Source organism: Hemitrygon akajei, chromosome 11 (genome assembly GCF_048418815.1).
Source record: "Hemitrygon akajei chromosome 11, sHemAka1.3, whole genome shotgun sequence".
NCBI lineage: Eukaryota > Metazoa > Chordata > Chondrichthyes > Myliobatiformes > Dasyatidae > Hemitrygon > Hemitrygon akajei.
The window spans coordinates 39,033,014-39,048,598 of NC_133134.1; the positions used below are offsets into that span (position 1 = coordinate 39,033,014).

The following is a 15,585-nucleotide window of genomic DNA, read 5'->3' on the forward strand; positions in this document are numbered from 1 at the left end:
CATGCTGATACAATTGTATTTTTATGGTATACTGACTGTCCTGTTGTACATACTATCTATTATAAATTACTATAAATTGCACATTTAGACAGAGACATAATGTAAAGATTTTTACTTCTGATGTATATGAAGGATGTAAGTAATAAAGCCAATTCAATTCAATATTTGCTTACTTGTATCATTTACATAATTTGTTCTTTCTCTCTCTGTGCATTGGGTGTTTGATGGTCTTTTTAAAAATGGGTTCGTTTGGGGTTTCTTTGTTTTGTGACTGCCTGCAAGGAGATGAATCTCAAGGTTGTATAATGAATACATACTTTGATAATAAATATATTTTGAACTTCTTTTCCTTGCCTTCTTTCCTCAACATTTCTTTCTTCCTCCTGACACTCCATCAACCTTACCTCTCTGACTATATGACCTGAGGTCCAACTAACATCATTTTAAAGTCTTCGCAGGATAATCGAACTGTAGTATGGAAAATACAGCAGCTTAAGCCTGGCATCGAGCAATGGGATGACGGGCAGATAGCTTGGAGGTTCTTTTTTTGCTGTGATTCTGAATATGAGACAAATACTGCCCAGGACAACAAGAATGACTGTTCTATTTTTCAGCACAGTAATAGTGTAATAGTGGCACAGGTTACATCTGAGCTGAAAATAAACCCATATGAAGTTCCTAATAATAAAGTGGCCAATGAAATCAATGGGGTTAAGTTGACAATGATTGCCATACAACCACGTTGGTAAGAAATTTAAATTACATTCACCTTGGATTACATGATGGTAAATTAGTCTAACATTTCCCCTGAAAGAATGTACTCGCTCAATTTCTGAAACCTGAAATGTTGTGTAACATAAACAAAAGAGATGCTGGAAATCCAAAGTAACACATACAAAACGCAGGAGGAACTCAGCAGGTCAGACAGCATTTATGGAAAGGAATAAAGATTCAATGTTTCGGGTCAAGACCCTTCAGGAGTTCCGATGAAGGGTCACGGCCCAAAACATTGACTGTTTATTCTTCAACATTTATACCATCCTTCAAGGAACATTTTTGCTGTTAGTACAAACGCACGTGAATATTCTTTTAACCAAACATATTACTTTTTTAATAATTAATATGACAGCAAGTTAACTAAGTTTGGCACTATACTCACTGCATGAGTGGCACAGTTTGCTGCATGTTCATACTCTGTGGGTTCATATCTCTGATTGGCAGGCACTCTGTTATTCATAAACCTGTAAAGAAAATAATATTTTGAGCCATGAAAGTTTACCTCTGAAATCACATATTTGTGCCATATGCCAGTTACAGCCATTTTCCTACTCCTTCACATCATATGACTGTTTCCCTTCAAACAAATGTTGCTCTTAAATGACCACCAAGATGCATATTCTCTTATTTAGTATGAGGACCGGGCTATTAGCAAGGTGGTATATAAATCAGATGCTACCAAAGCTTTCTAGTGTGTTAATGTATAACGAGACAATATTACAAGCTCCACAGTTCAAACATTATTTAACACTGCTAATTTCCTGATCCCAGAGTGCTGCACTGAGATCTGATTCAGTTCAGGTTCCATTTTATTTCATTATGCTTGGTATATTCTCCCTGGGATTTACGACTGATCAGCTACTGGAGCTGAATTTCTTTCTCATGTGTAATGAAGTCAAGGGTTGGCCACCTCGGTGGAACCTCCATGTAACTGTTGTCGCCAATTAACCTGGCTCTGAAAACTCGCAGTCGTTTCTCAGTCACACTTTATTTTACTGCTCTGAACACAAAAATGACATTTTTAATACAGAATAATATGATAAATAACCATTTGGTAAACTATGTATATCCAAATTCCTTATTTACAAGACCAATTGCCATTCACAATACAAGTGTGAAGAGTTAGTAGAAACTACCAGCTAACCACTAATGATACTTTGAAGTAGTAAATGCCCCTTAGTTGGTGTGTGTGCCCCTTGCTCCTTCCATAACATCCTTATCTCATCTTGGTAAGCCAAATGACTCCAGCAACCTGCTGCAAAAAAGGGAAGGTAAACTTTTCAAAAACCTTTCTCGGCTGGGCTGTCTGCACTCTATCTGAAATCTGGACATGATGTTAACCCTTGCTTTGCTGTAACTACCACAATTAATAACCTGATCCCCAATTAAAAAGATCATGCTCAAATTGATTTTAGCCTATTCAAATGAGGATGGAACGTGATTTGGCTAGGACCTTGAAGGTACAGGTGTCTAACGCCTTTGTAGGAGATGAAGTTAGGATTTGGAACATGCTTTGGTGAGGGTCAATGGTGGAGCTTGGAAATGGTACTGAAAACATGATGCTCTGAAGGCAGAGGAAGTGAATGTTTATGGAGATGAATGGGGTTCTGGTCAATTGATCAATTCACCTTACCACTCAGAGGGGACAATAATTCCTTTTTGTTTTAATTGAATACTTAAAACATAAAGGGTAAAATATTTCCACAAACTCATGGGGCCAGACATTCCATTACAATTAAATCCTCATAATTACATGAGAAGTAACACTCACATGAACCTGGGTTTAAAAACTAACCAATGTAAATTCCTGGGATAGGTTTCCTAAACAACTTTCTCAAAATATTTATCCATGGCAGCTGTAGCAGCTTGACAACACAATCTCACCCGCTTACTCTTCAGATTTTAGACATTTTAAGTGACCTTCTTGTACTTGCTTTTTGATGAAGAAGTTATACTTTCAGGGAATGCTACATGTTTCAAACTGAAGAGAAGAACACAGAAATCAGCCTGATAGAAGAGCAGAATAGTCACTGCCTACTGTCTAAGATGTTTACAGGGAACACACACTCTGCGTAACTAATTGAAGCTTTCAATAGGCTCACAGGGCAGGACATGGAGCTGACTGCTACAGAAATAAAAGGCAGACTAAGACAAAGAACTATCGGAACTGGAAAATGCCTGAATATGGTAGCAGCCAGGCACACAACCAGATAACTAGAGCAGAGAGAAACAGCATATTTGGAAAAGAAGCAAATTAATTCTCAGTAAGGGAGAAATTAAGGAGAAAACTTCCTAACTCCTCAAGGGAAATGGCCTGGTAATTTCATTCTTCTGGAATTTCATCACTTTTAGCATCTGGATGAGAACCTATACTTCCAGCTCAACTTACTGTGTTTAATTCGCAAATAATAAATATTCAAGTTGCAACATTTTATTGCCTTGCTTGACTTTTGACCCCTGCATCAGAGGTGGAAAAATCCCTTACAGCAGAAACTGATTGTAACTCAAGCTGGGGAGATGAATAAAACAGATACAGTACATTACTTTAATTGTGTTTCTGTTAGAACACGCTCTTTCTGTTTTCCTTTTAAAGTGTCGGTGGAAATAATGAGCATTTTAAATTGAGATTTAAGGACCAGGTGAAAAATACTCCACCTCCAGCCTCTCATATCCTACTCTGTTTATTTGAGAAAATATTAAAAAGCGAAAGGGTGCTGGTTATAAGTCTGTTTTAAGTTTCCCAGCTCAAAGCCGTGTTTGGCAGCAATTGAGTACAGACTGTGAAGCAATCTTTGATGAAGGCTTTAGGTCTAATGCTGGTTTGTTAGTTTGTGGGCCATGACTAAGTAAAGAAACAAGCAGATGATCTGTATGTTTGTCACCAACCCAGCTCAACATGTGATCAAAATATTCCAGGAAATTTGCACTGCAGCTCTCTAGGACTGCACAGAGTCATCAGAAACCAACCTCCCAGGTTGATCTCGGGGAAAAATCACTGGAACACTAAACAAATTGCATGGTTTTAATGCTATTTCTTTGGCATGCATAAGGCAAAACATGAGCAGACCAGAGGTTATGTAATGAATCCTGCATGAATACATACAACCTAATTCAGAAACCTTACAAGTAGGATTCATGCCATTTAATTGAGGGTAATTACACAACTGCATATTTAAATGGAACAATAACCATACAAGGTGCCCCTGCTAGTTCCTTCAAGGAATTAAGGCTTACAGAAACACACATCTAGGCATCTGAACAAGAGTTGAGATTCAGATTTTTGTGGGGACCTTTGGATCTGCATCCAAATTGTTTAGACACTGACAGGCATCAGGCTTTTGTACTTCCTAAGCTGTTTAAATGGTGAGTACAGATCTCAGTGAGGCCATACTCCAGGCAGACATGCATTGGACCATGCCTTAACTATACCATTTTAATTTTCCAATTATACCTCAGTCCTGCCTTAACAATTCACCAAGAGTACAAGTAAATGAATTTGCATTGATTTTCTTATTTTACCAGTACTTCACCATTCTGGCCACATTGTTTAACAGTTAGGTACATCCTGAGCTCATGTATCTTGCCCTCCAAATAATATTAAATATTCATTATTCTCATGAAAAGAGTACCTGTATTAAACATAATATTGGTTGATGCCACTTGCCCCATGTGATTAATTACCCTCTATATTCTGCAACAATGTTTAGTTGGAAATTGCTAGAGTCTAAGCTTCTGTGGAGAGGTCACAGAGAGAAACATTGACTGGAAGTTTACCTTAGTAAAGTTTTCTTGCTGTTAATTTGAATTACTATTCCCCAGTACGTTAAAAGGAGAAATACTGGAATAGGATTCCAGAAGTCTTGGTAGCGTATAGATGTGAACTGAATTACAGTGATTTTGTATGATTGAACTGAGATGGTTCATGATAGAAACAAATAAGATTGCTTGTAACTTATTTAATGAAAGTGAGAAACCAAGAGTTTACTCTGTATGTTGAATTGGCAGTGACAAATAAACCAGAGGGCACAAGGGCAAATACATTAAGTATTTTATTCTATGAGATATTGGTATAGAGTAGCCTGTCAAAGCAAGTCATCAATATTGAACTGTTGCATATTGGAACCAACAAGCCTTATCCTGTCAATTTATTCGAATACCTTGAATTAAACTGGGAGATGTTCCTATTGGTGGTGAAGTAGTGTTAGCAGTAAGTCAGTAATGGCCAGTATGGCATACTAGTCAGGAAATGGCTGAAGTGACTATCTGACAAACTACTTGGTGTTCTTTTACCATTGTTTAATATAGAATTGCTTGTCTCTGGGGAGAAAGTGAGAAGAATATTGTCTTAGCACTGTATACTTTTAATTTGCAGGAGCAGCAAGCAGTTAGGGTGGTAAATGGTAGGTGGGCCGCCTTAGCAAGAAAATTTGCAGGTGCTACAATAACAAGGTGAAATGTGAGATCCCTCTTAGAGTATTGCCTACTGTTATGGCTTCCTTACCTAGGCATGGATATACTTGCCATAGAGGGAGGGAGCAATGTTCACCAGACTGATTTCTTGTGACATTGAAAAGAGATTGGGTTAATTAGCTCTATATTGCCAAGAAAAAGGGATCTAACTCAACACTGCTAAAATCTTGGCATTTTGGACATAGATGAAAAGGAACATCTTCACTCAGAGGATGGTAAGCCATTAGAGTTTATTGCAGAGGCAAATCACTAATTTAAGGTGATAAATTTCTGGATGCAAAAGGTATCATGAAGATAGTTTTGAGATAACTGATCAGCCAAAACTGCAATGATTTATGAAACAGGCTTGAACAGCAGTATAATCAACTCTTCCTAGTTTATATGTAGCAGTGTAGGCCTCTTAATTTGGACTAGTATTTTCCAGCACCTTACGGAAGATGGATAGTAAAATAACAATGAACATGACTAAGGACTGCCAATTGAAACCTACATTTTGGGGAGCTGCTGAGTTTGATGTGGATTCCTGTTCCAGATTAACATAAAAAATCTTTGAAGATGATCTTATATTACATCCTGGTATGCCAAGCCATTAGCCAATGCTAAGAGCAATGTAAAGGGATCAGGACATCCTATTCTATTTGCTCAAGAAAGTAATGATAAGTCTTCTTAGAAAACTCTGTTGTATGAGGTGAAAGTGGTTCCAGAACTTGGATTGTACATGGCCATGTTGCCATTGACTTTCCAAGTATGAGAGGTCTCTAAGGAAGAAACCATCTAGTAAATATTCCTCACTGGATCCACGGTACCCTGCTCGTGGAGGGGAACGAATATTCAAGGCTGGTCAAATGGACCAGTTTGTCCTGAATGAAATTACCATCTCCAGACCCTAAATAGCTGCCAAATAATTTCATATTAATTACAACTTTTACCAACCAACAAGTTGCTCCATGTGGAAAACAGCACCCTGTTTGGTCACAAATAAAAAAAATCAAGTCCATACAAAAGAATTTCTCATTTGAGGGATGAAGGTATCACTGGTGAGGTCAACAATTCTCCTCCATCACCTATTGCCCTTGAGTAGGAGGTGGTGGTAACATATCATGAACAGCTCCGCTCTTTCTGATGAACATACTCCTAGAGTCTTATCGGGCTGAACTCTGAAGGTTCCAGGATTTACACCTAGCAAGGAAGAATGAAGAGTTATATATTTCCAAATTATAAATGTTTCAGATAGGGAATGTGCAGACAGTGATATTCCCATACACCTGTTGCCCTTGTCCTTCTGGGTGACAGAGGTCATTGGTAGTTGCACATTCTGTAGGAGTTACACGGTGCTGCCATGATGCAGCAGTGATGGTGGGAACACAATTTCAGTGAGGTATTATGAGTTGTATTGGAATTTGAAAAGCAATCAGCAATGTTCATAGTCACCATTACTGTGTTTTGTTTTAAACCAGATTATTTAATTATTTAAATTTAATTTCTGTCAGGCTTGGATGGGCAGGGCCTTGCCAGTCTCCAGCCAGCTTACAGGAATCACCTGCCACTTATTTCCAGCTCATCGTATGCAGCCTATTTAAATACTGCTCTGATCCATAATCATTGTTCATTTATGTGAACCAGCCAGCCACAACCAATTGCTTCTAGCCTTCAGTTACCTTGTTGCCTGTGAGTTTATCTGTTCTCACTTGTTTTGTCGCCCCTTGTAGCTTGCTATTTGCTACTTATTATTAAAGTCATTGTTGACCACTGAATCATCGCCACTGCTCTGCATCATGCCTCCTCTACATTTCCTCACACAGTGGGTGAACCAGCGACTGACCCAAAAGAGTTTGCTTGCCTAAAAGGAAGTTGTCCGTCAACTAGAACACTTGATCCAGAAGGAGCGGGAAACCACCGACCATTATTGGAGTATAAATTTTGCTGTGTAACCAAAACTATGTAGTCAGTTTTGAAACTTGCTATTTGCTATGCATGTATCTAATTCTGTAGGAGAACGAAATCTTAAGAATGTAGAAGACAATGGTGTGTTAATGAGAGGTAGCTAAGAGATGTAGATTAGAACATGATTAAGTCAATGGGTATAAACAATAGTGGCGGATGTACTTGTGATACACAACTATAGACCGATTGGATATGCTAATGCAACTAAATCAGGAGATTGCTATAAAAAATGCTATGTCCAAGGATCGGTGGGCAATCAGCGACTAGCTCAATGACTGTCCCAGCTTTGATTTGCAAATTAAAGTTTAATACTTCTTGAAGAAACTTCTGCGTCTCCTGGTCATTTGTGGGGCACGAGAAACCACGACAAAACCATCTGCTTGGCACTCTCAACCAACTCTCCACTTCATTATAGCAACCCCACACCATTCATCCTCCTTCTGCAGAGCCCTGTATTTTGGTGCCCAGACACTTTGACGGATCCCCAACTTAATGCCACAACTTCTGCCCCAGTGCGCCTTACACATCGAGCTCCAGCCTTCCCTGTATGTTATGGACCAAACCAAGATTGCCTTCATTATCCCTCTCTTGACTGGGCAAGTTCTGACCTGGGCTGTTGATAAATGGGTCAATAAAACTCCCATTTGCAACTGATATGAAGATTTTACTACTGAGGTGTTCCCAGTTTTCAACCATCCAGGAAGTGGAAGAGAGGCAGTGGATTAGACATTTTGCTTGCATTGAGGCTCATGCACGGTGCTGGATTTTGCCATGGAACTCAGGACCCTCATGGTGGAGAACAGCTAGAATGTGGAAGCACTGCTGCTCCTTTAATATCATGGCCTCGCAGAGCACTTGAAAGATGAGCTGTCTGTTGGGAGATGCCCACCAGCCTCAAAAGACTTATCACTCTGGCCCTCTGAATTAGCAAGTATCTTATGGAACCATCCTCCAGGTCATCAGCCAGGACCCTACTTCTGTTCTGAGAACCATTTCAGGCTGCAGGACCCTTATTATTATACATCTTCAGAACCCTTGCAGTTAGGGAGAGCTCCCTTAACAAACACACCCCCTCCCCCCAAGAGCATAAGCGTCAATGCAGAAAAAAACATGCACTCACTGAGCAGCCACTTATTTCCCATGCAACAAATGCCCACTGCATCCAGGAACTTGGTAGAGATAAGGGGCATTCTATCTCCATGGTAAGCTCTCTCCAGTCTCTTGTTCCACCACCATAGCCCAACTCTCTCTCTCTATCCTCCTCCACACCTTGATGGTTGTATGCACACAAGAGGTTCTGGCGCAGCAGACAACTTTTTAGACGGGTCACTTTGTGTGCGCAGCTTGGACTCGACTCCCTACCGAGTCTGTCTCTCCACCCTTTCTGCATCACCACCAATGAAGGATGTCCCTTGGGGTCTGGGATAGTCAGAATGCAAACACAGGCTGTGCACATGAGCATCAGAGAGCACCACAATTCCATCCAATTCCTCCAGATCAACTTACTCAAAACTTCTCTCATCTTGGGTTACTCCTGGTTCTCCACTCACAACTGTCACTTCGCTTGGTCATCCAGTTCACTGGTGAGTTGGGGAACTACCTGCAAACTCAGTTGACCTCACCCCGTAAATCCATGGAGATGGGGAAACAATTGACCTACAGGAGTACCAGGAAAAGGGAGGCCAGCATTCTGCCACCTCATTGACCACATGACTACATCACCAAAGCAGTAAAGCATGACTTCAATCAGCCATCCTAATCCCCAGCTGGTGTCTTAGTCCCTGCATTGACTACTGTGGACTCAACAATATTACTAATAAGAACCGCTATCCTCTCCCCTTGATGAATAGTGTATCTGAAACACTCTGCAGGGCCCAGATCTTCACCAAACTGGACCTATGAAATACATACAACCGGATCTGCAGTCACCAAGGAGATGAGTGGAAGATGGTGCTCATAACACCTGAAACACCCCGGGAAAGGTTTCACTGCTAATGTAATGGTCTTTCTGTAGCAGCAGTGTTTGGGTTATGTCCAGAGATAACGGGGGCTTTGAAATGTGCATCGTCCAATGAAGGGAGTGTTTTTTTCTTGTTGTGTGCCTGAGAGCGAGGTGATCTAGGTTTATTTTTGTTCAGCGAGAGATGAAGAGAGAAGATGCCAGAAAGGAGAGATTGTAGACAGCAAGATGGAGTGGACTTAGAGTGGGGCCGGGAGTCAATGAAGCCCAGGGAAGTTGATGGAGGACCAACAGAAGGGAAACTGTGAGCTCCAATGTGCATGTTTAGACCGTTTCATTAAAATGGGCCCTTTTCTTTTTGTTTTTCTTTACTAACCCTTTAGTCAAATTAAGAATTAAAGAGTTAACTCGTTGACTTACATATGGTGTACTTTCTGTTGTTTCATGGTAACGGGGATCAGATCACACAGTATCCTCCCAAACAAGAGGTTTTGCACCTCAGATTTCACACGTTTGGTGGGGCCAGAGACTGTCTCCCCTAGACTTACACCATCAGCCAAACCTGAGGGTTACACACTCACAGGCCACTACGAATACTTGGCGATGCATTTTGAATTTTCCAAGTCTTTATGAACAAGATCCTCTGAGATGTGCTACAGAGGTATGTGTTCATCTACCTCAATGATATCTTCATCTTCTCCAAGGACCCCCAATACTTGTTCAATCCTTCAGTGTCTCCTCAAAAACCAACTCTACTGTAAGCTAGCGAAATGGCAGTTCCACACCCCTGTCATTTGCTTTCTGTGTTAGGCCCTTTCACCTTGAATGGCCCCAACCTGCACTCTCTCAAATGGCTACAGTCCTTATTGGGCTTCTTCAATCTCTATTGCCATTTCATTAGAAACCACAGCCTACTTGCCACTCCTCACACCTCCCTCAGCAAATCACCTACCTCAGGGATACCTGGTCTCCTGTTGTGGACCACCCTTTCAAGGAGCTGAAGAGATACTTCAACATTGCTCCCATTCTCTGCCATCCAAACTCTTCTAGACCTTTTTTGGAAAGGTGGACACATCTGACGTGGACACTGGAGTTATCCTCTCCAAGTGTGAACCAGATAGGAACATGCTTTTTTTATGCCTTCTTCTCATGCAAGTTCAATTCTACACAGTGCTGTTATGGAGTAGGAGACAGGGAGCTACTCACCAATAAATGAGCCATGGAAGAATGGGGGCATTGGCTAATGGGAAACACCAAGCCCTTCCTGATCTGGACTGACCACCAGAACCTCATATCCATATAACAGACCCACCAATTTAACCATTGTCAGGCTTGCTCAGCCCTCTTCTTTGAGCAATTCTACTGACCCAACTCCAGAAATAGTAAGGTGGAAACCCTCGCATGACAATTAAACCCAGATGAAATTGACCCGCAATTCAACATTCCTTATTCCCAGATCTTTGCCCTGATCATCTGGGACTTCAGGAACCAGATGCTCCAGACCCTACACAGTGCCTGCTCCACACTGGTTCTGATGGCCTGCCATGATTGTAAATGTACATCAGTTCATCATTGCCTGCCCTCAATGTGCCTATCCAATTCCTCCAACCAGAGGTCCTCTGTGCTCCTACTGCCCTTGCTGGCCCATTGACACCCATGGCCCTACATCACCATGGACCAAGTTTGCCATGGATTTCATCATGCACTTGCCACCTTCCCGTGGTGCCACAGTGATATTGATGGTGTTGGATTGGTTCTCCAAGGCAGCCTATTTTATTGCTCCACAAAACTCCGTCAGCCACTGAGACTGCAGACCTGGTTCTGCAATATGTGGTTCACTCTCGGATTCCCCATGGACACTGTCGGACTGGGGCCCATAAGTTGTCTCCCACTTCTGGCAATTCTTCTGCTCCCTCCTCTGAAACTTAGTGAACTGGCCCTGTGACTAATCATCACAGACCAAAGGTTAGTTAGAAAGAGCCAATCAGCAAGTGGAGAAGTTCCTGTGATGCTTTCCCACCTCTAACCCTTACAAGTGGAAGAAGTATCTGCTCTGGACTGAACTGTCACACAATCTACACACCTCCTCTGCCATGGGTACGTCATCCTTTGAAGTTCTTCATAGCTACCAACCTCTGTTGTTCCCCATGGAGTAGCCAACAGTGGGGGTCCTGTCCACCAGGGCCCTGTTTCATCAATTCTGGAATGCTTGGAAGAGGACCCAGAGGGCCAACCATGTTGACAAGTGCACCTGATGCCACCAGGCTACTCTGGCCTGGGGACCATGTCTGCTGTCCACCTGAGATGTACCACTGCGAACTGACTCCTGCAAGCTCTCGCCCTGGATCATTGGTCCCTTCAAGATCACTCATTACATTAATCCAGTCACTTACCATCTCCAGCTTCTAATGTTCCCCAGAATCACACCTACCTTCCATGTGTCCTGCCTCAAGCCCGATGTCCATGAGACAACTGAATTGATCTGAGTCTGCACCTTCAGAATCAAGGATGCTGGAAAGTGGTCCAGTGTATACGATGCGCTAGTTGATATTCATGTCATTGAAGACCGGGGGGGTGTGCAGTACCTGGTTGACTGGGAAGGGTATGGCCCAGAGGAGAGGTCTTGGGTGCCATCCAGTTTCATCAAAGAGTTCCACTGGACCCATCGGGATCGCCCTGGGCCATTGGGTGCCAGGAAGGAGGCAGGGGTCCTGTCAGGCTTGCACAAGCAGGCATCTCCCAGTCTCCACCCAGCGAGCAGGAATCACTCATTTCCAACTCATCACCTGCAGCCTATTTAAACCCAGCTCTCATCCACAATCCTTGTTCATTCATACAAACCAGCCGGTTGCTCCTTGCCTTCAGTTACCTTGTTGCCTGTTAGTTCAGTATCTGTTATCACTTGTTTGTGGCTTCTTGTGGCTTGTTATTTTGCTGTATATTATCAATCACCCCGAATCGTCTCTGCTGCTCTGCATTTGGGTCAAGCCTCCTCTACGTTTCCTGACAAATTCACCAGCTGCAAGGGTAGCGGATATGAAATTATGTCCCTGTATTTTTAGCCTAGGCTACTGGATCAGTAACCCAGTAATGCTATCACTAATACCATGTTTTCATAGTTCGTGACTGGAAAGCAGATCAACATAATGCCTCTTTAGAATGCAAAACAGAAGTTCCATGAATTGAAATCATGTTGTAATATAACTTCAGTGACTATTTTTACAATAATTACTCATAATAATAGTAGAGATGGAGTTCATGACAAAATAGGTGGCTCAAATATGCCTTGACAGAAGCAATAACCTACTGAGAAAAGATCATAGTGACTAAACAGGGGAAAAATTGTGCAGAAGCGGTGACTATTGAGGAGTAAATTAGATTCTCCTTTAAAACTATTTACATTTGAACAGATGTTAATGCAGCACTCTTGCTTTGCTCTGATACCATACTCTAAGCTTGCTGGTTTGTGGATAATGGGGATCTTGTTATGTTAGGGACTAATTAGAGTTGGCATGTTCAGATAGGGGTTTGCCTGATGAATAAAAATATTGTTAAATCTCCATACCTCAAAAAAGATTTTCATCTAAGTTCATTTAGAATATTACTCCTGTTAGTTTAAAATTTTACATTAATTTAACAATCATAAGGTCTAAATATTGTTCACAATTCACTAGCTGTCAGCTTGTCCCTTTGACTACAGTATCCAAACATACTGGTTTTCAAGGATCAATCTGCAGAACTAATCACATCAGGAAAAATACCCAGTATTTTGGTATCTAATTAAGTGATCGAGACCATTTATTATTATTGGAATTATGCGATGGTGTAAGCAGTTAGCAAGGTAGAATCACTCGATACTGCTCCATCCACTGACATAAATATGCAGTGATCTGAATGACCAGCCCAGTCTCGACTGTACTCTTTTCCATAGGTGCTGCCTGGCTTGCTGAGTTCCTCTCACATTTTATGTGTGTGTTGCTTGGATTTCCAGTATCTGCAGGTTTTCTCGTTTGAGAGTGGCCTATGCAATAACTGGCAATTTACATTTCATGATAGAAAGGTTAACTGTGAAAACTTACCCTTTAATGTGTTAAAAAGATGCATGGTCATCATAGAAGCATTACCAGGAAAAAAAGCAAACTTCTTACGGAGTCCCTCAGTGTCAAGGATGACTTGTTTCCATACCAATTCCGTGTGTTCTGGTGTAACTGATAAATCCAATGCGAGATCCTCAGATTCTGCCACAGGGAGGCAGGTATACAGTACAGTACAGTGCTCTATTTTCTCTGGGCTTCCACATGCTCCTAATGAATGGAGTTGACACTCTTAGTACCACACCAAATGCCAATGGCTCCTATGTGTTGGTGGTATGTTACATTTTCTATATTTCTGCATGTGTGCGTGCACACACACACACAATAGTTTGATCAAAGGGAATGCCATAAGGATTTGTGGAGCAATTGATAATCATTGTATTGACCACACAATTATGTGGGACATGTGGAAGAATGTTCACATCAAGCAGATCAGCTTGTATGGTGAACGCCCACACTGTCACTTTGCCAAAGGCACATACATGGTGAGAATGCTCTTGTCCCATCCCACTGCCCCCTGACCAGCCCCTACTTAAACTGAGAGTCTGTAGAAGTAATGTTCAGGAATAATGAAAGCAATCGAAAAAAGTGGAAGGCAGCCAAAAATAATGAATTGAGAAAGAACAGATGAGAGGCCCTGTGGTTGGGACGTCAGAGGAGAACAAAGTAGTAAACAGGATAAAGCTGTAAAGAAAATCAATATAATTATTGCATCTTCTCCTAACTTGTTAAAAATAAGTTGTGATTAAATGACCCAAGTGCCTCTCAAGTAAGCAGGTTGTAGTCAGTTCATTCTCTGAGCTAGAAGTTAAGTGAAAAGATGCCATAATTACAGACCACTATCCTTCTACCAATCTACATTCGCATCACATTGCAGTTTCTCTATATTTAATACAAAAGATGCAAAACAGTTGTTTCCTAGCCCTTCAATCTGTTCTGTGGTTACCAAGCAACCACTTTTAAACCATGCCTCAGTTACATTTGAGATTCAAGATTTTTGTTCCATCACTTTAGTCAAGTGTAAAAAAAATCTGTATTGCCATTATTGTTGCTATAGTAACCAATACAAGGTGATTATTTTTTCACATTCATTTTGTGTACTTTCTGTGTAGAGCTGGATTCTGAGAATGCTTCAAACCACTTTGATCAGATCTGCAATTGGATTCAAACTGCCTTGAATTTACCTTTAATCTATTTTGTGACGCAGATGAATTTAGTAAATCGTCTATTTGAATTGAGTTTGAAATGGCAAGAACTATGGTCTGGACCAAACCCCCCACCTGCCAACTGTTAACCTCTTCTGTCACTTCTTAAGATACTCACTACTTTGATTTAGGAATTGCAGCTCAATGTCAAAATTTATTTATTTCAGCAGTGTAGGTTGGAGTGTTTTAAAGTGTTCATAATAATAAATAAATGTAGGATGTTATTGCTGATTTTACAAAGTTCGAAGTAAACAGATGAGCAAGGTACATATATGTACAACCCTAAGATTCATCTTCTTGTGGGCATACTCAGTAGAAACATAGAATAATAATCACAACAGAATCAATGAGAGACTGCCCAACTAGGGCATTCAAGCTGAGTGCCAAAGACAACAAACTGTGCAAATGCAAAAAGAAAGCAATCATAATAAATAAATAAGCAATAAATATCGAGAGCATATGATAAGAAGTTCTTGAAAGTGCATTTCAATGATGGGGCAAGTGAAGTTATTCCCTTTGGTTTAAGAGCCTGATGGTTGAAGGGTAGTAACTGTTCCTGAACTTGGTGGTGTGAGTCCTGAGGCTCCTATATCTTCTCCTTGATTGTAGCAGTGAGAAGAGAGCATGTCCTGGGTTGTTGTGCATCACTGTCTAGTAAAGGAGGGTGGGGCTACTGCATAGGATTGAAAGAAGCTACAGAGAGATGTAAAATTAGTCAGCTCCATCATGTGTACTAGCCTCCGTAGTATCCAAGACATCTTCAAGGAGTGTGCCTCAGAAAGATGGTGCCTCCCATCACCCAGGACATGCCCTCTTCTCATTGTTATTGTCAGGAAGGAAGTACAGAGGCCTGAAGGCACACACTCTGTGATTCAGGAACAGCTTCTTCCCCTCTGCCATCTGATTTCTAAATGGACATTGAACCAATGAACACTACCACACATCTTTTTATTAAATCTGTTTTTGCATTACTATTTTTAATTTAACTATTTAATATACATATATATATTTACTGTAATTCACTTATTTATTTTCTTTCTATATTTATCATGTTTTGCATTGACCGGCTGCCGCTAAGTTAACAAATTTCACAACATATGCCGTGTTATTAAACCTGATTCTGACTTAGATACTA

General features: G+C 41.0%; 1 protein-coding gene across 2 annotated transcripts in view; it reads right to left on the reverse strand.

Moving 5' to 3' along the window:
- The window catches only part of LOC140735498 (monocyte to macrophage differentiation factor 2-like), a 103,938-nt gene that overhangs the window by 56,958 nt on the left and 31,395 nt on the right, over window positions 1–15,585 (reverse strand). For both annotated transcript variants that reach the window (XM_073060657.1, XM_073060659.1), the window contains exon 3: window positions 1,160–1,241. In XM_073060657.1, coding sequence (XP_072916758.1) covers window positions 1,160–1,241 — 82 coding nt within the window. The remainder of the gene's footprint in view (window positions 1–1,159; window positions 1,242–15,585) is intronic.